At 32.7% G+C, this 26,084-nt stretch overlaps 4 protein-coding genes across 9 annotated transcripts; 2 read left to right on the forward strand and 2 right to left on the reverse strand.

The window, feature by feature from the left end:
• Positions 1-12: 12 nt before the first annotated feature.
• On the reverse strand, positions 13-4,067 carry LOC114188884 (renalase). Its single transcript, XM_028077543.1, has 8 exons — positions 3,691-4,067; positions 3,347-3,616; positions 2,745-2,871; positions 2,468-2,529; positions 2,130-2,357; positions 1,730-1,851; positions 761-899; positions 13-608 (listed from the first exon to the last, which is right to left on the reverse strand). The coding sequence occupies exons 1-8, from the start codon at positions 4,006-4,008 to the stop codon at positions 447-449; spliced, it is 1,428 nt and encodes a 475-aa protein (XP_027933344.1). The 5' UTR covers positions 4,009-4,067; the 3' UTR covers positions 13-446.
• A 510-nt stretch (positions 4,068-4,577) lies between these two features.
• Positions 4,578-9,285, reverse strand: LOC114188885 (protein WVD2-like 1). 6 transcript variants are annotated; one of them, XM_028077547.1, is made up of 8 exons: positions 9,048-9,229; positions 8,643-8,835; positions 7,116-7,602; positions 6,337-6,425; positions 6,013-6,106; positions 5,815-5,886; positions 5,501-5,611; positions 4,578-5,157 (listed from the first exon to the last, which is right to left on the reverse strand). In XM_028077547.1, exons 3-8 carry the CDS (start codon positions 7,596-7,598, stop codon positions 4,879-4,881), a joined length of 1,128 nt encoding a protein of 375 aa, XP_027933348.1. In that variant the 5' UTR covers positions 7,599-7,602; positions 8,643-8,835; positions 9,048-9,229; the 3' UTR covers positions 4,578-4,878. The 6 variants fall into 6 exon arrangements, with proteins under 6 accessions (XP_027933348.1, XP_027933350.1, XP_027933345.1 ...); XM_028077549.1 differs by lacking the exon at positions 8,643-8,835 and having other exon boundaries at positions 6,013-6,103; positions 9,048-9,285; XM_028077544.1 differs by lacking the exon at positions 8,643-8,835 and having other exon boundaries at positions 9,048-9,285.
• Positions 9,286-15,217: 5,932 nt separating this feature from the next.
• On the forward strand, positions 15,218-16,274 carry LOC114188823 (uncharacterized protein At2g34160-like). The gene is made up of 4 exons (XM_028077470.1): positions 15,218-15,457; positions 15,562-15,610; positions 15,682-15,744; positions 15,839-16,274. Exons 1-4 carry the CDS (start codon positions 15,323-15,325, stop codon positions 16,003-16,005), a joined length of 414 nt encoding a protein of 137 aa, XP_027933271.1. The 5' UTR covers positions 15,218-15,322; the 3' UTR covers positions 16,006-16,274.
• Positions 16,275-18,827: 2,553 nt separating this feature from the next.
• Positions 18,828-24,512, forward strand: LOC114188800 (flowering locus K homology domain). The gene is made up of 7 exons (XM_028077447.1): positions 18,828-18,992; positions 19,179-19,453; positions 21,851-22,103; positions 22,561-22,709; positions 23,064-23,345; positions 23,691-23,885; positions 24,111-24,512. The coding sequence occupies exons 2-7, from the start codon at positions 19,190-19,192 to the stop codon at positions 24,294-24,296; spliced, it is 1,329 nt and encodes a 442-aa protein (XP_027933248.1). The 5' UTR covers positions 18,828-18,992; positions 19,179-19,189; the 3' UTR covers positions 24,297-24,512.
• The last annotated feature ends 1,572 nt before the right edge of the window (positions 24,513-26,084 follow it).

Here is a 26,084-nt window from a genome sequence, read left to right on the forward strand (position 1 = left end):
TAGAAAGAGATGTTTAGTAGAAATGTAAACTGTACTGTTCTTAATTTTGAAGGCTAAAGTTGCATCCAATACTGTTCCAACTATTCAAATTCTGGCTTTCTTAAACCTGCATTTAGAAAGATAAAAAAATTATATTCCGGTCCGATGAGATAGGGGATTGACAAATTACAATCATTCAGGGACAATTTTATTCATTCCATTGAAATAACAACTTCACTATCTCTTTCTTCAGAAGAGATGCAGAAACTACAATTCTGTTTCGTTTCATATCATCATCATGTGGCTGTTGAGGGAGATCAGGACCCTCTTCCCCCAAAGGAGAGATCAAATTTCCAGTCTTATCTCCCAGTGAGAACCGGCGATGCTATCTGGGGTATTCCTTTGCATGGATATATATGAAATGAATTTTCTGTTACCAGAAGAGAGACCTTCACGAGCACAGTGGACTACTTGGTAAGTTCGTATGCTTGGCCTTCATTCATCTTTTCTTCTGACCCCAAACCAGGGAATTGTCCAATATCATGACCTTCCAGTGGTTGAAACTCATGATTTAAACCAACAGCAAACTCTTCAGCGTTAGTTCCGGGGCTTTGGAAATAGTCTGCAATCTGCGTTAAAAGGGTTCAACCCAATTTCAAATGAAATAAAAAATTAAGCACATCACTGTAGAGTAAAATTGAATTACTAAGATGTCTAATTAACAGTAAAAAATGTGTAGGCAAATGACAATGTTCAAAGTGAAAGTGCTATGTATATGTACATGGTTCGCTAGAGCAATTCCACTTAAGACAGCTGCCTCTATATTAGAACCTAGCAGCCAATCACCACATATCCCAGCCCTTCCAAAGGGATCAAAGATGCAAGGAACTCCAGGTGTATTAGTTGGAAGAGCTGCACCCCTGCAAATCTCAGAATTACATAATTTTCAATAAATTAAATTTACAAGCAATTTTCAAGAGCAACCGATATGATATTTTAGATACCTGGAGATTATTAGATATTATATCCCACCAAGCCGTGGCTTAGAACAACATCACAGAAGCAATGCTATTGAGGGTGCACACATGGTGTCTGTTTGTTTAAACTATTTTTAGAAAATATAGCGTTTTTTAATATATTTTGGTAAACTCGTTCAGAAAAGCAGAAACAGAAAAAAACCAGTTTTCTACTATTTTATTGAGAAGCCAATTTGAGGTGTTTCTCACAGAGAGCAGATGCGGTGGAAGAGTGAGAATTTTTTCTAAAAAACAAGACAAACACAATAAATTATGCTTATATAAGAATCACAAAAGTAAATCATTTTTTAGCGATCAATTTTAACAATTTCATTGTCAAGTAACTGTATCATGCGAGACATAAACATCACGGTCAAGTGTTCATAATTTTCTGTACCCCTTCCCAAGTGGCAGGCTTTGCCCAAATAAAAATAGGCATTTATATTTACATCCTCATCCTTCACAACAAGAATATTCCTCATCATTCATGATCCTTTCTTTTAACTTGATTAGACCAAGTAAGCCGACTCAAGTAAACTGCTAATTCTTTCCACTTTATAACCCATCTTGTTTCTTCTGCTGTTTCCTTTTTCTTCTTATCAACCCATTTACTTCATGCATAGACGATACATGCAAAATACATAGCTTAAAAATCCTAGTGACCTACGTCCTAACTTGGCCAAGACTAATAATACTTCCAACCAACATAATGCTTTCAAGATACGATCATTTACCATAGTTGAAGCCTGGTATACGAAGGTTTTGGAAGGGACCCTTTTGATAATCCAAGGGCAGATTCAACACCCTCTAGCATTCCAGCCTTTACCTTTGCCGCTGTAGCAGAAGGGATGTTTTCCTGAAAATACAGGTTGGTGCAAAGCCCTAATTATTACAGGCTATACATATTCATAAAGATATCCCAGTGAGTGCATGACAATAAAAAGGATATAAATAATCAAATCCCTTTCAACTTTCAAGGGTAATTTTAGGTACGAAAATGAACGATATACATCTTCAATATTTTAGGTACGATAATGAACGATATACATCTTCAATAATGAACGTAAGCTAAAACCAATCTAACACTTGTAATCCTAATTCTTGGTATATGATTTTGAAATTTCCACCACCTACCTGTGGAACCTTATTCTGTTTTCCATAAGCAGCAGTGCTCAGAAAGGTCCAACAGTGAGGACCACCACTCTGGGAAATCAGTAGTTTCTTCGTATTATTGGCCATCCATGACACTGAATCAACTCCTCTCACAAAAGCTCCTTCAAAAGGAACTTCTGTGCTTTCTGAGAAAGGAAGAGGGTCCTCAAAAGCTGCTAGAAGGGCCCATATTGAACTCAACTCCAACCTCTTGACACATAATTAGGTAATACAACAGAAACAAAAAGCATGAGATGCATAACATTAAATGAACTCGTCTACCAAATCAAATGAACTGAAGGGGCATAACATGGACCAACCTTCATTTGTTTCGCAATTAATGGTAATCCTGATGTCATAAGCAAGCGATTGGCACATTTTCCTGTTGAAAGACGTAGTTACAATGAGCAGAGAAAAACTGTACAAGTTTTCAGTTAATTATACAATTTTAGAGAAGCAATCCGACTAAATGAAGTTCGTATTGAAATCAGTTAATTATACAATTTTAGAAAAGCAATTCGAATAAATGAAGTTCATATTGAAATCAGTTATGCAACAACGCATAGCTAAGAAAAATTATGGTAAATCTTAAGTTACCATTGTGTGCAATAACAATGGCATCGAATTTGCCACAAGGCTTGCCATTTTCACTCAAGTGCCAGGACCCATTAAACGGCTCCAATTTACTGATCCAGCAAGGCCTCACCACATTAACCAAGCGAGTCTGCACAATTCACAGCAGGTAGTAACAGCAGCAAAAAAACTGGAATAACAATCACTAACTTGGGCCTTCTTTAGATAAATAAGTACGTTGGGATAGAAAAGGTAGTATGCAAAATAATTATATTTAAATAAACTTCATATGTACTCTTAGAGAAAAGAATAGAAACTAGATAAATTTCTCCATGAAAATCTCACTACTTTAAAAATCGACATTAACTTGTGAAAAAAAAAAACTTAGTTAACTATTCTTTCCTATTTTCTGTTCTTACAAGTGTTTACCGGAAAGTTTATCCAAAAAAGTTATATTTTTTTTCCGCAAGTTAAAACAAACCATAAATTAACTTATGAAAACTCTCTCATCAAACTTCTCATGAGATAATTTTAACTTTTATGAAAAAACTAACGAATTTTAACTTTATATTTTCTTCTCTTGTTTGAGTTGTAATCAATGACATTTAAGGAGTAATGCAATGAACCTGAGACAGTAAAGAATCAGCAAGGAAGCGCATTCCATTGGTGGCTACGTATCTCGGAGGAGAGGGTACAAACGGAACAAATCCACCACCATTGTGAAGTTCTCCAACGGTACCATGCCACTCACGCACCAAACCCTTCTCCATCCAACCGTTGACGATTTCAGCAAAGCGAGAATCGTTCACGGTAAAGAACTGAGCCGCATGATCAAATTTTAACGGATGAGGATCGACGACTCTGGTTCCCAATCTTCCTCCAAGACCGTGAATACCCTAAAACAAAGTCCTTTAGCTTTGGCATAACCAAACGGTGAAGTGAATTAGGATTAAGGGGAGAAGAGACTGACGGTATCGAACACGGTAGAGCGAACACCGCGTGCCTCGAGGAAGAGGGCGCAGATAAGGCCGGAGATGCCGCCGCCGATGACGGCAACGACGGGGTCGTCGGAGACAGGAGCGGTGAAAGTGACTTGTTCTTGACTGAAGGATTTTTTCAGAACAGACCTTCTAGAAGTTCCGTACGATTTCCTGCGGGTTTTGGGGGAAGGACGTTTTTGCCCCTCCATCGTCACCGTGCCACCGCTGCCACCACACACACGTGTGGAGTGCCGCCACGAGGCAAGGGGTAATACGTTCAAGCTCTTCACTGTACTCATACAAACCATGCTTCCCAGGACCTAACCTAACACCAAGCCTCCATTTACTTTATTTTTGGATATTTCAAAATTAAACCAAAGGACATTTCGGATAACGTTTAAATTTGATAAAAAATAAAATAAAAATCACTCATTTTTATTTTTGAAATATTCAAATATATTTCGTTCTGTTCTTCTGCTAACGTGTTTTCTTTTTTCTTCCATTCCAAAACACAGTCACACCCCATCCATGGCAACAATTCTGTTCATCCCTAATTTCGACCCAGAAACAAAATCATTCGCAAGACGTAAAATTTTACACATTTATGAAAGTTTCTCCTTATATATCATTTATTTTATTCATTTTTATCTCGAATAAGAATTCTACTGTGATCAGATTAAAAAAAATAACTTTTTTTGATACGTTTGTCTGTGTTGGATTTTTCAGAAACACTTAATTTAAATTTAAACAAATTCACTCAATATTTGATATAACAATACCAGTAATAAAACAAATTCAAGCCGAATTCTACCAATACCATCTGCACTATTACCACCTTAAAACAAAAAGACACTAGAATCGAGATTTAGCAGTGATATCCTACCAAAAAAAAGTAATATATTTCATAAAATTTTCCTTACCAAGTCTGGTGGTGCAATCTGAGGAATATCAAATTTCGTACATACATCTTACATCAATAACTATTTATATATAAAACAATGTGTGCCGATATAACTTACAAAACATATACACTTCAAGTAAAAACAAACCACATGAAAATGTCAGTCCGGATGAAAAGAAAATTAGGCCATCTTTTCTGCAGATTATCCATATGGTGCGACAAAGGAAAATGAAGGCCATTTTCCTCTCAGCTGGAGGTCAGTAAAATCTTGGGAAGCTCATGATTGGACTGATATGTCTGCATTTGTCTGCTCTGTGATTTTAGGAGCTGTTTCCTTATCCAGTTTTGGTCGTTCTTTGCTTTTGAAACTGCCATTGCTCTTCCGTGCAGTGACAGTGTCCTTAGTTCTAGGGGCAGGGCTATGATGTTTCGTGTTCATGTCGACACTGCGTCGTCCTACAGTACAAATTTGTGTAGTAGTAGTAGATACATTGGCAGCATCACCACAGCTCTTTCTCCGGGACAGTTTTGGTGACTTGGGGCGGGTCAGTGGAAGCTGCCATCAAAGGAAAGAAAGGGAATAAGAATTTTTTCTATCTGGTAGCCATTAGAAAATTTTGAAAAGAACTTAAAATGACACGATCATGACATGACAAGCAAGTTGCTCATGAATGTTGTAGCATGGGGAAGAAGACTCATCACTGAAGTCAAACAAGGAATGGTACCATAGCCATAGGTGTTCATCTTACTGTCAAATTAGCATTCTTTAGCATAGCATTACAGTTTTTAACATACCCATTGCATTACTCCTTTGGTCAATTCATGCACATTCCATAATTGTTAAAGGCAATTCATATTCATCCTTAGACTTAGAAAAGACAGGGAAATGAAAAGTGTACCTTCTTGAGTTCAGTCCTGGGGGGTGGCCCATCATAGTAGAAGCTTGGTACTGGTTTTGCCTTAATGACTAGGTTCTTTCTCAACTGTTTAATGGCAGCATCATCCTCTTCCTATACAGGTTGTTATAATACAAACAGCAAAGTTATTTAATCAATTCAAAACACAAAGTTATACGAGTACATGGATTTGAAACTAGGCTAGGATTTAGCTAAAGTGCTTAGATGTTTTAGCACAAGGTTAGGCAAAGAAAAGCAAAAGGTGAAAATAATAGCCCCACAAGGGTGTGCAGCATGCAGTGTAAAGATCAATATACCTTTTTCCTTGCCTCATACTGGCTTTTTTCTTCTTCAAGAGCTCGATGCTTCTCCTCTAACTTCATATAAAACTGGAAAGATAAATCAAAGTGGAGATAAGAACCAAAATGACAAAATAGACACCAAAATAGCCAACCAGGAGGAATACAAATAACTCCAGAATATACATCTGAAGTAGAAGTTCAGTAAAACAATACCTCTCTCCGTTTCTCTGCACGGTCCGAGCATCTAAAGTTAGGAGCTGAACCAACAGTTACCTTACATTTGGCATTGCGTGCAGATGCAACGCTACTAATTATGGTTAAGGAAAAAATAAAAATAAATGTTGCATTATATTGAAATATATGTAAATGTAGCTCTGTTAGGGGGTTCCAAATAGGGTTTAGGGTTTATTAAAATGTCATAAAGGATATGTTTGATATTTAGTAGTACTCAGTATGGAAGATTCTATTTTTTTTCCGATATACCTAAAAATTGATTTGTTCAGAATTAACAGCCAAATGTTCAAGTTTTTAGGATACGAGGAGGTAACAGACCAATTATCTTCATCATCGAGGTGCTTCTTATCATCATAATGCAAGGACTTCCTTGGTGAAAAAGGTGAGCTTGGCTGAAAAGGAAAATGGAAGAGATTTGGCATATCAGTAATCCCATTAAACACACTCAACATTATATCACACACATATAGCAAAAAATGCAACAGCAAAGCATCCCTACAAGACCTATACACACGCAGGTTAAGGATTTAAGGTTAAATCCTTCACAGAATATTTAGCAAATGAGTAAAATGTCCAAACAAAACATTTCTTATTGGTTTTGGTTGCCAGCTTCACCGAGTAACAGGTTCAAGAACTTTAAGGCATTCAATATGAATTGAAGTTGCTAGTGTTTGTTGGGTATGGATGTATGGTAATATGAGTTTCCCAGCAACATCTTTTATATAACGACTGCATTTAAATTTGACCCAGTGCAACCCATCAAATGTAATCTCTCAATTCTTTCTTCAGCAGTTAGTACGTATGTGTCAGTCCAATTATATAAATCATGGCCGATGAACTATCTAAATTGTGTTTTACAAGGAGTCTCACCACATTACACATTTAAATGGTGGCAGCAGGGAAAACAAATCTTTGTTCACATTCATCTCACAAATAAAACTTATACTTCATTTCCTCTTGTTATCGGAAACAATCCAACATAATAACCATGCACAATCAGAACCATTTCACATACTACTTAGTACTAATATAAGAATTTCAGCCGCTCAAACTTCAAATTTCAAAATATGATGAAACAGTACCTGTGAATTCTTAGAGGAATTAGGGGAAGGAATGTTGTTAGCTATAGGAGACAAGCTCAGACCAGTTGCAGCAGCTTCAGTATCGGCAGCAGGTGCATGAGTGACATGCTTTTCAGTTACCTGATCAGAGGGTTGTGGAGCAGAGGGGGGAGCAGAGGGGCTTGGAAGCTCTTTATCCACAACAGGAGAACTCAACTCTTTATTATCATCCACCTTCTGTATTTCAGGTTTCTCACTCTTCTTCTCTTCTGGCAAGACAACATTTAATTTTGGGCTTTTGCCACTTGAAACATCTTTCCTCTCGTGATGTTTCCCGAAAGGATTAGCTTCCGTAGATTCCTTTATATCATGATCCATTGCTTGAACCATTGCTGCAATTTTGGGAGAAACACGCATTCTATCACTTAAACTACCATTTGAAGCTGCTACGGAACCATTCGGCTTCTTGTCCATAACCTGTAAGCCAGTAACTTCCCTTCCCATGGTGCTGCATGGAATAAGTTAAAGCGTAAATGACAAAACACTTTGAACAGGTGCCTGATATTGACATAGAACATGCATGTCTTTGACAAGCAAAAGAAGAAATTTAATTGCCTACCAGAACAAGAATATATTAAGATTGGTTTATAAACATTCTTAAACTGCAGGTGCAGATCTCTTCTATTGGCCTAAAACATGGTAGACAGACATTATTGTGTGCAAAAGCAAACATATGAAGAAAAGAACATGAGGCAGGGAAGAGAAGCATCTCTACATATCCCAAACCTCAAGGGTCAAGACGAACTATATGTCTACTTTTTTCTCCATCCTATAACAAAACAATTGTTATACAGAGAACATACTAGGAGATGGTGTGAGAGATGCTTATATGTAACCTTAACTCAATATGTAATATCAAATGGTCAAAATTAGCTCTTCGCACCTCTTGCTCTCATGTTCTAACTTAATACACCCACATACACACCTATACCTGAATCTCTACAGTGCCAGAACTAGTTCCCTAATATTTGCCACCCCAAACCAAGAAAGATAGCAATGGAAAAAGAAAGAGAGAAAGAAAGATACAAATATAAAACTACAAAACAACAGATCTAAAAAGGCAAAAAGGGAACACAGATATTTCAAATGGAAAACAAAAAGGTAAAACACATAGGATGGAGGTATGGATACGAAACAAATTCCAATATATATATAGCAAAAAAAAGTAAATAAAATGTTAGCTATTCATTCTCTGAATATTCAATCCAGAAAATCCAAGAGGATTCACAATTCTTTAGAATACAGGAAAAAGGATGATTCGTTCCAGGTAAGCTTGAAAATATACAGGAGACCCTGAGAGCATCTTGTGGCCCAAGCTAGATGAGGCCAATATGGAATTAATCTCAAGCACAGCAAAAGAAAAAAAAATGCAGAAAACTACCTTGCTTAAAAAGAAAATTGCTTTTCTAGCAGAATCACTTGGTATGAGCACATCATTTGTGTAAATTGGCCATTTTAACAACCACTTCTGAGACCTTTAAATTTTACCTTTTTTATTTTGAAAAGAAAGACAGCGACTTTGAATGTGTTTTGACCCGTAACCGTAGAAAAGCGGTAGGAGAGGAATTTGAAGGCACGATTCCGGGAATAACACGCATGCAAATTTGAACGGAGCCCAGACAAATCAAAAGGCAAATTACAGAGTCCAACGTGGTCCAAGGAAGAAGAATGTGCACAAAATCTATTTAAATGGAAATAGAAAGAAATAACAAGAAAGTCCACTGAGAAAAAAAGGCGTTTGCTTTCGATTAACAAACAAAAACAGGAAAAGAACACGAGATAAACATGAAAACAACATCAAAATAGATCTCCGAAATGGAATAAAAAAACACAAAAAAAAAAAATTGAAAAAGCACATTGCAGAGGTAAAGAGAAGGTGTGAAAGAAAAAAACCAGAATCTGGGTGTCCGTTGCAACCGCGTTCCGATCTGACAAGATCTCGAAACTTAAGGTCCCTTCTTCTTTCTCTTCTTTGTTTTGTCCTCTGTGGGTGGCTACGTGCGAAATCCAAAATTTATGTATGATTATTCCTCCTTTTCTTAGGGAGGTTTTTTCTTTTTCGATTATTAGTGTTCCTTCCTTGGTTATATATAGCCACTGCATTTTGTTTTTGCTTTTTGTTTTCTGTTTTAATTTAATTTAATTTAATTTGCATTTATTCATTTTCACCGTTTGCGACGGTGTTAAAATGACAGTGAGATTTGAAGAAGAAGGTGACGTTGGAGTCAAAAGGAAAACAACCCTCCTCACCCATTTTTCAATCCAATCCATAATAAGATGCAGAAAACGAGAGACACACAAAGGACAACATTAGACACGTGTAGGGTCCTGTGTGGTCGGAACTTCTAACCTCTATGACCCCATAAATATCACATTACTCACTCTTAAGGACTATTCCTACCAAACTAAGGTCCTCATCAATTTTTATTTTTTCTTATATTTATTATATCATGCATTTTATTTAATGACTCTATTTTCATTTCATAGTTTTTAATGATTGTAAAGTGTCCTTGTAAAAGCAAAACACATAGCCTTGTATTGTTGTACCATGTATCATTTTTCAGAAATCCTATTCAAAATATATATATATATATATATATATATATATATATATATATATATATATATTATTGCTATAAAAAGGTTTCATGGAGGTATGTGTGAAGATAGAGAAAAATCATTTACATAGCTTGGAGTAAAATAATTGATATTGATGTGAAGGTTCAAATAGAAGGTGGTAGAGAAAATAATCAATTGTGAAGAATTCGTTTTCATCTACCATAGTGAAAGTTCAAATAAAAGGTGGTGAAGAATTTAATCACTTACGCACTACCCTTTGTACTCTAGTTTTAATTCAAATTGCGTGAAGAACTCAAATAATATAAGTGTGAAACACCCTTAACTTTACGTGTATTTTAAGGGTGTGAAAGTAAGTTAGTCTGGTTCATAGTTACAAAAAAAAATGATTTAATTCTTTTTATGAGTCAAAAAAAATATAATTTATTTTGACTTACTATAGGTCAATAAGTTAAATGGTTGACTCAGTTTAAATTAAAAAAAAATTATTTAATATATTATTCACCGTATAATAAAAATATTCATCTATTTCACACAAAAATATTATATCATTAGTTGAAAATGTACTCACTTATTTTACTACGCATTATTATAAATAACAGTTAAAAGCGTTTCATTAATCTGACAAACAAATATGTTAAATATATAAAATATTAAAATATTATTTAACAACATTTTACATTAAAAATACTAACATATATAATTAAAAATTGGTTTAATCAATAATTTAATTTCTATATTTAGATATTTGATTTTTTTAGTCTATATCTTTTTAATTAACCGAGTTTCTATTGTTTTAAAATAAAACACTCAATGTGATTCTTTATTTGAAAAAAAAAATCAATTTTTTTTTGTTAAATTAATGTAAACATCATTTTAAATATGACAGTTGAGAAAATTTAGATTATTTTCTATCTTGATACTCTTATAGTTTAATACGTGCCAATTTTCAAATTCTAATTCCAAAAGGTTTGAGACATCTTTCAAATTTTGCACATTAACATTAATTCAACTAAAATGACTAAATTGACATTGTTAAAAAAAATATTGAGATGCAATTGAATAAAAAATGAACATAAAGAAAAAAAGAAATAAAAGACATAAATATAAAAGCTAAATTATTAATTAAACCTTAAAATATTAAATAATTACAATAAAAAAATTATAAAAAATAATAAAAAGTTATTATTGATGGAATATTCATCTACCTATTTTTAACCCGGTATAAATTCAATATGAATTGGATTAGTTCCTCAATTTGAATTGATCTTAATATGTAGTGTTTTATTTTTTTTAATGTAACCTACTTTTTTTGGCAATTATTGAAATTTCAATATTCCAATTTCTCCACTTTGGAAATCGGAAACCTACATGCAAAGTCAAAAAGATTGCACCTTTGATGTGGAAAAGTTAGCACAAGCATTTAATTATATATCCCCTCTTACACGCCGTCTCAGTACAATAATAGTACCACAAAAACCATTCACTTATTATTTTATCACTAACCTCTTATTCCTACATGCGTGCAATCAAAAAAGAAGATAGATTTGTTTTGGTTTAACGGTTTAGTCAAGATTCTTTACCGATTTTATTGATATTATTTTTTATTAAATATTAAAAATATACTATACTGATATTTTAAATATTTTTAACTTTGAAATGTTAAAATTAATAGTAATCAAAAAATCATGAAAACACAGTAAAAAAACAGTATATAAAAATTAGCAGAATCCAAATTCGTTTAGTTTTTGTAATCAACTTGCTAAATTCCCATTTTAAAACCTAATTAATTTATTGGTTTAAGACACATCATGATCCTCACATCATTGTAACTTAGACATATAACAATCAAAGTCCGAAATAACACAGTCAAAGTCGTACATTAGAATTAGGCTATGCTTCATTTTACTTAATCTACCATAAAATGGGACCTCTTATGTCCCTATATGTTATAGCTCTTCCTATAAGCTTCCTTGTGTTAGTGACTTTAGGACATTAATATACCTTCCTTTTCCTTTCTGGCTCATCAAACAATGCTCTATGAACCAATTTATGGGTTATGTGTGTGGTGGTAATTTAAGAGAGCACGTGTGGAGGAACTACATTCAACAAATGTGTTCATATAATACTATTCATTGTTTAATTATCATGTTTTTTAAATCCCATTTCAAAATTAATTGCATGAGGTAAAACTGTTGTCGAGTGTATTTTATTTTTTAAAATTTTTAATTCAATTAATTTTATCGATTTTTTTTTGTCAAATTGACTGAAAAAAAAGCTATTAATTAACAACACAAATCAAATGAGAATATAAAGTTAAGTTTAACTATCCCACTAATACTTGGAATAGATATGACAAAAAATATTCGTATATCTGTAATGGATAGTTGATATCGTAAGTATTTATTATCCGCACGTAAGAATATCTTACTTTCCGTTTATAAATGGATTGGTTGGGTACATGTATCATACTATCTGTATCTATGGGTATTCGTTATAAAAAAAGAAATTTATATTTCATCAAGTTAAATTTAATTAAAAATAAATTTTCGTTTATATTTTATTATATTAAATTAATTAAAATTTATATTTATATTTTATATTTTTTAATAATTTTATTTAATAATTTTATTTTATTTTAAAATATTTATGGATATTTATGGGTATCTGCGAATTCTTTTTATATCTACATGTATTTTTTAAACTAATAACATGTGATTTTTTTTTTTCATGTCAAGTTGCGGGTAGTGTGCACTACCCGTGCCCAACCCGATCCATTATCATCCCTAACTTAAAATATATAAAATTTATTTGATGAATTTAAAAGAGATGCCGGAAAAAAAAACTATAAGTTCAATTTACTCCATTAATAAATACTAACGACTAATATTGTCAATAACAAAAATAAAAATAAATGATTATAAACTTTAAATTATGATTAAACTTATGTTATAATATGTAATAAACCTAATTTTATTAGTGTAAAATTGAATATTCAACATTGTTTTGTGAGGATTTTGGATGAGAAGATGATGACATGTCTTATTTATGGATCATATGTTATTTTTTTAAGGTGAAATGTCTTCTATTTTTGAACTAAAATATATAATTTCATATATGTCGTTCATACCCTTGCTTTCACAGTTCCCTTTCATCTCTTATAAGTGTGCACCGACTGCATAGTATGACGCAATCTTTGGTCCCCATAAATATTCATTCGTCCAATTTGTTCTCACCATATGTTTCAACTTTATTATTATTTTATTTTAATTTTTTGCTGTGGGGTGCACGTATAAACATAATTATATATAAACTATATACAATGAATCGTAATCAAGACAAGACGTCGAACGTTAACTAATAAAATGACAAGTCATATCTCGAAGCAAAATGATAAATTTTTCCTAGAAAAGATGGAATCCTAACTTCCAATACTGATTTTCACTCATTGTCAACTTTCATCAACTTGGATCCTCCCCTCATTTTCGATCGCTTAACTCAAATTCATTTACATGCTGATCCGAATAATGCCTTCAATCATGATGAGTTTTTTCGGGAAATTATTAAGAAGACATAACACCAAATAAAGCATGATTTAATTATGTTTATAGTTTTTTTTCTTTTTTCTTTTTAAATTTCATATCTGTTAAAAATAAGATAAAATTGTAGTATATAAATAAATGCAAAATTTATTTTATAAGTGAATTTTGTAAAGTTAAATTAAGTTTAAAATTTACATTTTAATGTAATATTAGAGTTATTTAAAATTCATTTTAGCGAGATTTATTATAGGGGTGACAATGCAGACTGATTCGATCCATTTAGGCCCGTTCCACACTTGACCCGCAAAATGCGGGTCAGGCTGGCCTACTCCATGTTAAAAATGCAGGCTTAAAAGTATGGTCTGTCTTGAATAAGTGTGGGGTTGTGGCCCATTTTTTTTTTTTTAATTTTTATGATAAAACTTTCAATGTTCAACAAATTTGAAAATTTTAGAAAGTACACAAAATTAAACAAAGACTTTTGAAGAATTGGATGATAAATTTATAATTCAACATTTTCATCATATTTATATTCGTACTCTGACATACATGATGTATTATTCAAATTTTAGCACATTCAACAGTAGATAATACTTGCCTTTTACACTTATACAGTAATTTGGAACACTCATGTAAACTTTAGAAAGAAAGTAACAAATATACACAAGTGCAATTTTTTTATGCAGGTTGCGAGTTATGTGGGCTAGCGGTTCAATATCTCAACTTGTCCACGTTTTTTTGGCGGGTCTGCGAAGCGACCCACCGAACCAAACCCACATTGTTATTCCTAACTACTTGTTTGTTTGATTTATCATATTACTCACTAAAGAACCATTATCAATGTCTAATTCCATACTATGTTTCATCGTAACGTGAGAATTTGTTGGAGATCTATAACAATTACAGATAAAATAAATTTACAATATATATAAATGAGTCTACATCTTATTTTACGGGTAGAGTTAAATTATGTTAAAAATTTATTTATTAGATTTTTTTTTTCACAGAGTATTTAACTCTCTCGTATTATTTTATATGAGACTTAAACTCAAATAAACAAAAACACCACGTCACTGTGTATGATTGCCAATGACAAAGGCTATTGGAAGATTCCACACTTCCATCAACAATTAAACTAGCCTTATCTTATCCATGCCTAACACTTATTATTCTCTTTCTTTTTCCGTCATTTTGTGTTAAACATTCCATTTGGGTTTTGCGGGTGTGATTGTTGTGCAAGTACTCTTCATAAGGGATTATGACAAAGAAAATGACCGATGAATCAGAAAAGGTCTATGATTATGAGATTATGAGGGGGAAAAGAAAAGGACTCAATAATAATGAAAAGGGCTCAATGGGTTTATCATATTATGGCTCCACAGAATAGAATAGAATAGAAAACAGAGCTTTGTGGTTTGGGCCTACACTTCCCCACGCGGGAAAACGCACACTCGCTTTGGCCTTTATTATGTATTTGGGTTCATCATTCAAACTCAAGACACGTTCGTTTTGAGAATGCTACTTCTCTTCCAGATAGAGACACCGTCACTCACTTTCTTATTACGTGTGCCTGGACCACCACAACAATGCTGCGGACCAAATAAAGTTCTGAAAAACATCATCGCAACAACTCTAATGTTGTTGGGACCTTCTCTTTTCTTTAAAGAAAAAAACATCATAAGAGACGATTCATTCACACGTATCTACACTCTATAATTTCTAACACGTGCAACCTTTCTCCACCAATCATTCGTATTAGACATTTTCAAAGACCTTTTGGGCCCGTAAGGCCCGGCCCATAACAAGAGGCGTTTCCGACCGTGAAGCGTTTTTTTTTCTTTCCTCCTCCTAACAGAATCCCAACGGTTTTAGGAAGAAGAGATCAAAGATTTTTATTTTTACCACGTCCAATCGTCTTGAAACGCCGCCACGTGTCCTCTTGTTTTTGTGTTATAACATTGATCCACTCCCTCTTCCTTGTTCCTCATTCAATCCATTTCCCTCACAGAGGAGAAATCATCATACAATAATATTATAGTAATAATCACAATGCCCACTGTTGCTGCTCCCCCTGTACCTCAAATTCAAAACACCAATGACCATGAAATTGAATCTCCCAAGAAGAACAGAATCCAGGTTTCCAACACCAAGAAACCCCTCTTCTTTTACGTCAATCTTGCAAAGGTTATATCTATCTGTTCTTCTTCTTCTTCTTCTTTCAATTCTCTCTCAAAAACATTCATTCTTTCAATTCTCTCTCAAAAACATTCCTTCTTTCTTTGATCCAGAGGTACATACAGCAGCGCGATGAGGTTGTGCTTTCTGCTCTTGGAATGGGTACGTTTTCTTGACCTAAAGATGAAATTTTGAGTGCATTTGTTAAACTAATGCAAATCTTCGCTCGACAGCTATAACTACAGTTGTTACGATTGCCGAGATTTTGAAGAACAATGGATTTGCTACTGAGAAGAGTGAGATTCTTCATTGTTTGTTGTTTTGTGTTGTGTTATGTAAATTATGATGTCTGAGAGTAATTTTGATAAATGTTTTTTTGTGATGGAACAGAAGTTTCTACATCTTCTGTTAGCATGAAGGATGAGAACAAAGGTCGACTGGTACAGAAGGCTAAGATTGAAATTGTTCTAGAGAAATCCGAGAAGTTTGACAATCTTATGGCTCCTACGACGAACACTGAATCAAAAACAGGTGCGAATGAAAGCAACAAGAAATGACAGATGTAGGAGATCTGGGTGAATGTGCACCTTAACTAGTTAACATCGACATTCAAATTTTCTTTTGTGCTGTTTGCATTATTCATAGAGTACATAAGTGGATAGATGTTAGAGATTATGGTTTCATTGATCACCCACGACAAGAGGAGTCATAAAGTTATAAACAAATACCACGCACTAGGTTTTCATATTTTCCAAACTTCAATGTTGTCACTTTTTTTGAAAGTCATTCCTTGACATATTTATGATGATAATGATGATTGCATAAATTCATTCATTATTTTTCTGCATTCAATATTTTTATTACAGTTCTATAATGTTGTTCCTGTGCTTGGTACCAACCAATTCACAATATTACTTAACTTTCTGTAATACAAGATTTACATGTTGGGAGAAAAAAAAAACAGATATGAAGTATCAAAAGGGACATATTCTAATTTATTGTCTTGAGAATAAAAATAAAAAAAGTACCTAAACTAAGAATAACTATCTAATTATTCAGTAGAATTAAAATGATAAAAATATTTAATTTATTCTTCCAGAATGGATATATATCTAATAAAGAACAGATATAACTATCTAAAGGATTAATTCGCCACTTTATATATGCTAAAGATAATAATATTAAGAAGCAATGTTTAATCTTTTTCTCTTTATACAATAGAAAAAGGTAAAAGACATGAAAATTAAAAGAACTAGCACAAAAACTACTGTCTAATACGAACAATGCTGACAAAACTAATGAATAAGAGAACAAAAACCTTTTAATGTGTTGAAGTTATCATTGTAGCACCATTTTTTAGCATGTTTGTCTCCGCATTTGCATCACCCTCTCCAAAATGTGTTGAAACTTTTTAATTTTATGCACTAGCACGTGTTTTCGCTAATTTTAATATAAAATAGATACTTATGTAAATTAATACTTGAACTATTTTCTTATCGCTATGTTTATACGCAGTTTTGATCTGAATAACTTCAAAAAAAGTGTATTTTAAATTATCAATATTATATTTATTTTAAAATGTGATTTAAAATTAAATCATCATTGAATTTTTGTTTATAAAAAAAATAAGGGTTAAATATGTTTTTGGTCCCTTAACTTTCAGTGAATTTTGGAATTAGTCTATTTTGAAACTTTGAATCAATTTAGTCATTCATCTTTTGAAATGTGTAGATTTAATCATTTTAACCAAATTTTGTTAAGTTTATTTGACATTTCAAGCGCGTTTCATAATAATATTTGACTTAACATTAAAACAAAAATGTGTCAAACAATATAAACAATTCAAATACAATCTTGAAATATGTACAAAACATCAAATAAACCTATCAAAATTTGATTAAAATGACTAAATCTAAATATTGTAAAAAATCAAAAATTAAATTAGTCCAAAATTTTAAAATAGACTAATTCAAAAAGTTACTTAGAGGCGAAAAATATATTTATCTTGTCTATTTTAAAACTTTTTGAATCAGCCATACTAGCTATGATATAACATAATCGTTAAACTTGCGGAATTTCTTCATGCACTTCTATGTTTTCTTCTTGCACTTCCATATATGTGACAAAATGACCATTTTATCCTTAATGAAAATTTTTGGAACACACTCCAAACCATATATTTTTTTTTTGATTGTATAATCTTAAATATATTTAAGAAAAATATATATTCTAATTTGCGTGATTCAACTTAAAATATGTAAAAATAATATTTTTAAATTCGAGATTTTGTAATTCTAAATATCTATAGCATAATCTAAATATCATTTTATATTAATTTTGAACTGGTATAATTGAAAATTTAAAAAGTACGAGGTGTAAGACGAGAAAAAGTAAGAAATTTCCTACGTTTGATTAATGTCTTAATTATTATGGGAAACATTCTTTTATTTTTTTAATGTAATTTTAATTAGAAATACGTAATCTGATATCTCTTTTTCAATTTGTTCTTTAAACAATTTTCGGTGCATAATAATAATAATGGAAATAAAAAGGTATAATTGCAAAATAAATGTTATCTTGAAATTTAAAAAACGACCAGTAGTAGATGTGAAAATGTTATTGAGAAAAACAGCTTTAGGAACAATATAAAAAAGACAAAGATAAATGTCTAACTACTAGTTAATACATCACATTAATTCTAATATTCCAATACAAGTGTCTAACAAAGGGAAAACATATTTTAAGAAAATAATATTTCATTTATTATGATTATTTATCATCTTGGTAAACACACACACACAAAAAAAAAAAAGAAAAAAAATCTTAAAAAGTTATCTTAATTTATAGGAAGAGTAACAATTTATATTTGAGAAATGCTTACACTGATTGTATTTTTTTCCATGTTAAAAATGTCTTTGAAGCATTTGTAGAGTGACTTCTAGCTTGAGCTCATAGCAATCTTCCTAAACTACTCAATGAGTAAAAGATTAATTTTCTTCTTAATTAAACTATTTTTATTGAAAAATTCAACAATAGAAATTTTATTGTTTTATAAGATGTGTTTTGGTTATTATTGAAATTCTATAAAGTATTTTATCCCCTTTATGAATCACCTTTGTAAATTTAACATATTAAAAGCATTTGTACTAAACATTAAACTTTTTCAGTTATATTTCTTTTATAAAATTTTAAATTAATTATTATACCAAATTCCACATTAATTAACATAAAAACTAACCATGTGGATTTATACTAGATTCAATAATTTAATTAATTATATTCAATTATTTATTTTTTGAGTTAACAGTTAAAGGGAAAAAGCCAAATATGGGAAGAAGTTTACTCAGTGGTTGGATGACACACAGTATCGATCTATCTATTTATCTATGTTTCTGCTCCATCGGTTTCTCATATATATAAGACTCCCCCTTTCATTCACCATCGTTATTCGCTTCTCTTCTCTCACACTTACCTTTCTTCTTCTTCTCCTCCTCAACTCAAAACCCTAGATTTGTAACTGTACCTCATCCTCTTTCCAATCAAGGTAATCTTACACACTAAGCTCACTTGTTCAATAATTTACTATTCATTTCTCTTGGAGATTAAGTGTTTCCATTTTAGATCCAGTTGATTTGAGTCCTTCGAGTTCCTCCGAGATAGCATGTGATGTGATGTTACGTTTCGAGTTTCGTTTGTCATATCTGTAATAGTGCTTTCTGTGTTTTGACAGTGAAAACCTCGATGGCTGAAGTGGATCAGAACGCGAGCGCTGAGCATGAGGCGGAGGAAACAGTTGAGGCGGAATTGCAAGGTGGCGAAGAGCCGGTTGTGGCTGAGAAGAAGTGGCCGGGGTGGCCTGGAGAGAGTGTGTTTCGGATGTTAGTTCCTGCGCAGAAGGTTGGGGGCATAATTGGACGTAAAGGAGAGTTCATTAAGAAGATTGTGGAGGAGACACGAGCTCGCGTTAAGATTCTTGATGGTCCTCCTGGAACTGCGCAAAGGGCTGTAAGTCTCTTCTACTTCACTTTTCGTCATTCTCAATACACTCTGACTTCTTCAATTCCTGTTATGTGTATCTTGCTGTCCAGTTAATTGCAACTTTTTTTTTTCTTTTTACATTTGTTGAGGGTGATGCGGTTTGGTATTATTTTGTTGTTGATACTTCAGCTGCTTGTTGTTGGGCTAGTATTGATCTGGAATCTTTAATGTGGTCTTGTGTTTCCTTTGTAATGCACTTGTTTTATATTATGATTTTTAGAGGTTTTGGTTGAGCTTCTTGGAGATTGGAACAGTGGAAGATGTTCATTATTTGCTTTTCTTTTATCTACAGTTTAACCATTATTGGATTAGATATCGGAAATGAACAGAAACTGTTTGAATTCATGTGGATCTCCTTTTCGGAAATTAGGGCTAATGTGGTAGATGTTTACCTTATACGTATGCATTCGGGTATTTTTCTATTTAGTCTTTGTCCTAACTACTTATAACATTTACATCAGGAAACATTAAGAGAGTTAAAATTCCTTTGCATATATTGGAGTTTGATTCCTCTTGAAAAACTGAAATTTATGTTTCGTGCATCACTTCAGAGTAATTCTAGTGCTGCTATTTTTCCAGTGGAATTGAGACTGTGGTTGGTCAATGATGTTATGAAGGATAATAGATAGTGGTTGTCTTACCTTCAGCTATCTTTCATGACATTTCCCACTTGTTGTACCCAGAAATTTTAATTAAAAATATTGCAGCAATAAAAAAATATAGCTTGTTCATGGCCTAAAACTCTATAGTGCGACTTTACTCGTGCTACAGTAAAAGAGAAAAAAAAAACTAAGGAGAAGAAGATGAAACTAATTCGAAATGAAGAGTAATGGCAAGAATCCACAGAATATGAATATAATTCTGACGGAAAATGAATCTGTGCAGGTTCAATGTTCCAATTTTAAAGGCAACGACTCAATCATCAATTAGGTCCCAATACTGAAGAACCAAAGATTCAGATGCAGGGATCAGCATTGAGCATTGCGAAGTGCTGAAAAGTTTGTTTGCATGTACCACGAAGCTCTGCATTCCATCTGGTAAATTCAAAACCTGGATGATTGATGTCTTGCCGCAGATTGCAAGCAACGAAAAGAAACTTATAACCAAATCTAATACTATACTTAAACCATCAACACTGGAGTGTTTTTTTGTTATTATACATGTTATTGGATAAAAAAGAATACAAAAACAACTTAGGTCTATCAATCAACTCAATTATAACACATGAATGCACTCTCGTAAACTGAAATCCAATTATTAAGGAGTTAGAAGACACTTCCATTGTTACGTGCATCTTACATCTTGTGACTTATAAGAGTTATTGCTCAATTACAATTACTACATTTCAGCTTGAGACTTCCATTTTTGCACGTCTTAGTTGGTTGAATAAAAGCAGCTATGAGGATTTTTTTTTTGGCATATGTAACTTATGGAGCTATTTCATATACTAGTAGAGGGATAGGAAGAGAAATTTTAGGTGATATGCGTATAGATCACTACTGAAGTAAGAAAAATGGGTGGAGGCCCCGGAAACTGTGTATAAGGTGTGTAAACGGGCAGAGAAAGGAAAAGTGGTTTTTGATCTGGTGAAGTGTTAGGGCCTCCCAAGCTATAAATTATACTTAGATTTCCATGGTTAAGTCTAAAGTCACATTTTAAGATTTATTGAAGATGCTCATTAAGATCTCATCTCAATCACGTTCCATCTATTCATTCCAGTTGCTTCTAATGAACATCATGTTTCCATGGCTGGTTCTTAACCAAAAGCTGTTTAACATTTTAATTTCAGATATTACTATCTGGTATGGTTAAATTATTAAGAAAGACCTCATGGAGAATAAATACCGTTGAGAGTTCGGTCATTAGTAATCTTAATGGTGGTATGTGATTCCTGTTGCCAATCTCACTTAGTGGGCTGAGATAATTATTGCTATTGTACCATCAGATCAGATTGTTAATGTAGATTAATTAGGTGAAGAGTTTTTGTGATGAGGTCTTAATCATAATGACCTGTGGAGCTGTTAGACAACTGATCTGATGGTAAAGGATTTCTTCTGGCATTTTGTTGATAGGTAAGGATGTTATAGATATTAATTGGGGGAAGAAAATGTCACCAAAAAAGAATTTAAATTATTACATTTTGAAATATTCAAAATTGCTTGCTTGTTTGCTATCTTGCTGAGCTTGACATTATAGGTGGCATGTAGTATCCTTGGTAATTATTGTTTTTGTTTGGTGTATTACTGTCAGTTAAAGTTGATTTATTTTTTGTTTTCCACCCTAATCTTTATGTATTTTTGTCATACCTCAATATTAGAGATATTGTGCTGTTGGTTGATACTGTAATTTATTCATTTTGATTAGGTAATGATATCAGGCAAAGATGATCCTGATTCCGCTCTTCCTCCTGCTGTGGATGGCTTATTGAGGGTTCATAAGAGGATTATTGATGGTTTGGAGAGTGATTTTACCCACGCTCCTTCAGGTGTGGCTGGGAAGGTTTCTACTAAACTTCTAGTGGCAGCCTCACAAGCAGGAAGTTTAATTGGGAAGCAAGGAGGAACTGTAAAATCTATCCAAGAAGCATCCAATTGTATTGTTAGAGTTCTTGGAGCAGGTTCTTGCTTTTTCATATAACATTTTCTCATGTAGTTGTTATTTTTGCAATATTGTCTTTATTCATTAGTTTAGAATTCTGTAATTTCATGGATTTCATTTTGGTTTTTATTGTCTTAACATGATTTTAAGCTATGATCGTTACAGTCTAATTATAGTTTAAACCATGATTTTGGTTTCAATTCAAGATTGCTACAATTCAATTATAGTTTTGAAACATTCTGCAATCTTCATTGTCTATCCTTCCTTAACTGAAAACTATTGCAGGAATAATTTACTGGAGTGGTATGAACGAATTATGGTGAAAATAATATCTATTACTATGTTCTGGTTTATGCTTTCAAATATAGTATACTGAAAATTTGAAGCTCTTGTCCAATCTTTGCATTTTGGTCCATTGGTGGGCTGTTTGACATTCTTTAGTTGCTAACCATCTGCATCGTCTTTCTCTTCTGCAGAAGACCTCCCAATTTTTGCTCTTCAAGATGACAGGGTGGTTGAAGTAGTTGGGGATGCTGCTGGAGTACATAAGGCACTAGAGTTAATTGCTTCCCACCTAAGGAAGTTTCTAGTTGATCGCAGTGTAATTCCAATTTTTGAAATGAATGTAAGTGTGATTTCACTTTACACTCGTGAAGAATCTTTCTTTTTAATAAGATGCAAAATGCTTCTTAGAGCCTGTTTCTTTAGATATTTTTCAGGACAAAAGCACGTTTTAAAAAAATTAGTGCTTGTTTAAAGTTTTGAAAAAACAGATGTTGAATAAATCAATTTTTTTTATTATTTTGAGTTGTTTCTGAACAAAAAGCTAGCTATTTAAAACTAAAAGTTTTTTTTTTTTATATTATTACCAAATAAAAATAGCTATACTTTAAAAATAACTCTGGAAACTATTTTTTTAAGGTATCCTTAAAATTGCTTTTATTATAAAATAACAAGCTCTAGGTTATTATTTCTCCAGATGCAAATAGCCAATCCCCATCACGCAGAGCCCATGCCACCCCACCAATCTTGGGGTCCACCTCAGGGCCTTCCTCCAAATGCTGGTGGAGGTCCTGGTTTTGGACCTCCTTCTCAGTACATACCACCTCCACGACAACTTGATAGTTATTATCCACCAGTCGAGATCCCTCCTCCAGTCGAAAGACAGCCCCATCAAGGTATATCTGCATATGGAAGAGATGCTTCAATAGGCATTCATGCATCTGCAAATACTCAATCTGCACCTTCTGTTGTCACACAGGTACTTGTGCTTCTTGGTAAATTGCATTGTTCTATAACTGTTGTGAAGATGATGCAAAGTGCACAAACACTTGGATTTTTGCTTAAATATTTAGCTAAACAAAATATGTGAAATATCTTGTGAATGTCATCTTCGGTTGTAGAGATTAGATGTGGTCTTCTGTTTGATTTGTTGTTTATGACTTTAAATGGAACTGTGGGTGCAGGCAAACACTCTTGTCTAGCTATATCTATTCACCTTTAGGATTGGAGAATATGCAATATATACTTATTACTTAGACCTGAGTTCCAGATCTTTATAATTACATTTTAATCATGATGCTTTTTTTTGTGGCTATTTTGGCAGATGACGCAGCAAATGCAAATTCCTCTCTCGTATGCTGATGCTGTCATTGGAACAGCAGGAGCGAGTATAAGCTACATCAGAAGAGCTAGTGGGGCTACTGTTACCATACAAGAAACAAGAGGTGTTCCTGGGGAGATGACTGTTGAAATCAGTGGAACTGCATCTCAAGTCCAAACAGCTCAGCAACTGATACAGGTATTCTGATCTTGGTCTTTTAATCTACTTAAAAAGAAAATTCAATCCGTGAGATGCTGCACGTCTTGTAAATATTTTTTCAGTGGTAGTTAGACTTTTATCTTATTATCAGTATGAAATTATTTTGTGAAAAGCTGTTTGCAGTGTTCATAGGGGACATAAAGTATTTATTGCCTAAGTTTCATCAAGATTAATCAAGTAATAGAATTAATGAATGTGGTGCAGAATTTTATGGCTGAAGCTGCAGCTGCAGCTGGTGGAGCACCGGCACCACCGCAAACAGGTGGAGGTGGTGCAGAGCAAGGATACAGCTCTTATCCTGCCCACGCTTCTGTGTATGCATCTCCTCCTTCCAATCCAGGACATGGTGGAGGCTACAGCTCCGTTTATGGTGCAAACTATGGCTACTAATGCTTCCACTATTTCAGTGTAAAATGCTGGGAACAGAATCAATGTAATAATTTAACAGATATTAGATTATTGTGTGACCCTTGTATTGTGTTGTACTCGTAGTCATTTCAAAGATTAAACATACCTCTCATGTATCATCATTTCCTGAATTACTTGCTAAAGAAACTGCTCACCAGTTAGTTGTGAAGATATCAAAATAGCATAAAGTAGTAAAATCATTCATGCCCCGCTCTCTTTCCCTGAGTTTCATCTCAATAGCAAAGTATATTTGAAAACAATAATCAGAATTTAATCTGTGGGAATAATATTTTTCCAGAAACAATCACAGCATAATGAATCTTACCAATCTTGTACCACTATTTTCAGGAAATTTGTCAACAATTAAATCCTTACTTGTAATAGAATAAATGTAACAAACTGAAAAAAAAAAAATAGCAAATAAATAACGGTGTCGAGCTAATTCAGCAATTCCTTCCCCTCGAAAGGTTTATAATAGTTCAAAGTTTGAAACTCTTAGATTCAGAAGTCAAATCATTAAAAGTAGGTGAAGTTTTGAAGTTCACACTTATTTATTCACTCCTTTGAAAGGTCAATAACAGCAATGATTATCATGAAATGGCCAATCAATTATCACTTAGTGGTGTTCACGCACAACACAGCAAATCAAGTTGGAAGCTAAGCAAGAATCTTTAATTTTAAACTATATAAAATTAATAGGTTTCAATATAGAAAAGTTTGACCAATAGAACTGGCGTGGAGAAATCATACTTGAAACCTACCATTTAAAAATCAAGGTTTCAATAAATTTTTTCTACCTTATATAGGGAAGATTTTATGCATGGAACAGAATTGAGCAAGGCAAAAATGAGTGTAATCAACATAATACAATAAAAACTCCATTCTAGTGTTTACTAAGTGGAATATTTCTTCAAATTGTAAATGTTTTCATGATGGACATTATCTTTATTTTTATATTTTTCATTGTCAGCCTTATCAAGGTGATTCATTAAAAAGATTCAATGTTAATGAATTATAAGTTAATTCATATTAGAGATATTTTTTATTCCAAATGTTGAAATAATGAGCTTGTAGTCTTTTTTTATTTTATATTGTTCAATAATCATTTCCAGGAAGGTAGTTTAGAAGCCCAACCTCAAACACATATGGCTTACACTCAAGACCCACTAATCCTAAAAAGAAATAAATATTAATCATTTTTAAGTTTATAAATAAAGTTATACATCATCAATAAAGAAAACACATATAATGCTGTAAACTTAACTTTTAATATAAAATTTGTATCTCATCATCTCTATATGTCCTTTATCTTAAGTTTATGGCTCGTTCCTTGATTATCCATACTTTTAGATTATAAAATGAAGTAGTTTTGGAGAGATAACATGTGAAAGTGTTAAACTATATGGAGTTGAGTTTCTACGTGGACTCCATGAACGAGTTTTACCAAAAAAAATAAAAAATGGGTGGATATAACAATTAAAAGTTCTTTTTTCATGTTCATGAAATTAAATATATTATTGCATGCTTGGTTTTGTGTTAAATTAAATGTTAATGTGATATTTATAAGTTGAAGTTAATTTGAATCGTTCTCCCTTTTTATGTACAAGGAACATTCAATATTTTAAAGTGTATCATTGTGATCATGATGATGATGTTTTTAGATGATTGAATGGTTATTATGTAAACATAATGAGTACGTAGTTATTTATTAACCATTAATAAAATGAGATAATATCAACCGATAATAATTTATACTTTTGAAAAATAATC

The sequence above is a fragment of the Vigna unguiculata genome, chromosome 6 (assembly GCF_004118075.2).
Source record: "Vigna unguiculata cultivar IT97K-499-35 chromosome 6, ASM411807v1, whole genome shotgun sequence".
NCBI classification, from domain to species: domain Eukaryota; kingdom Viridiplantae; phylum Streptophyta; class Magnoliopsida; order Fabales; family Fabaceae; genus Vigna; species Vigna unguiculata.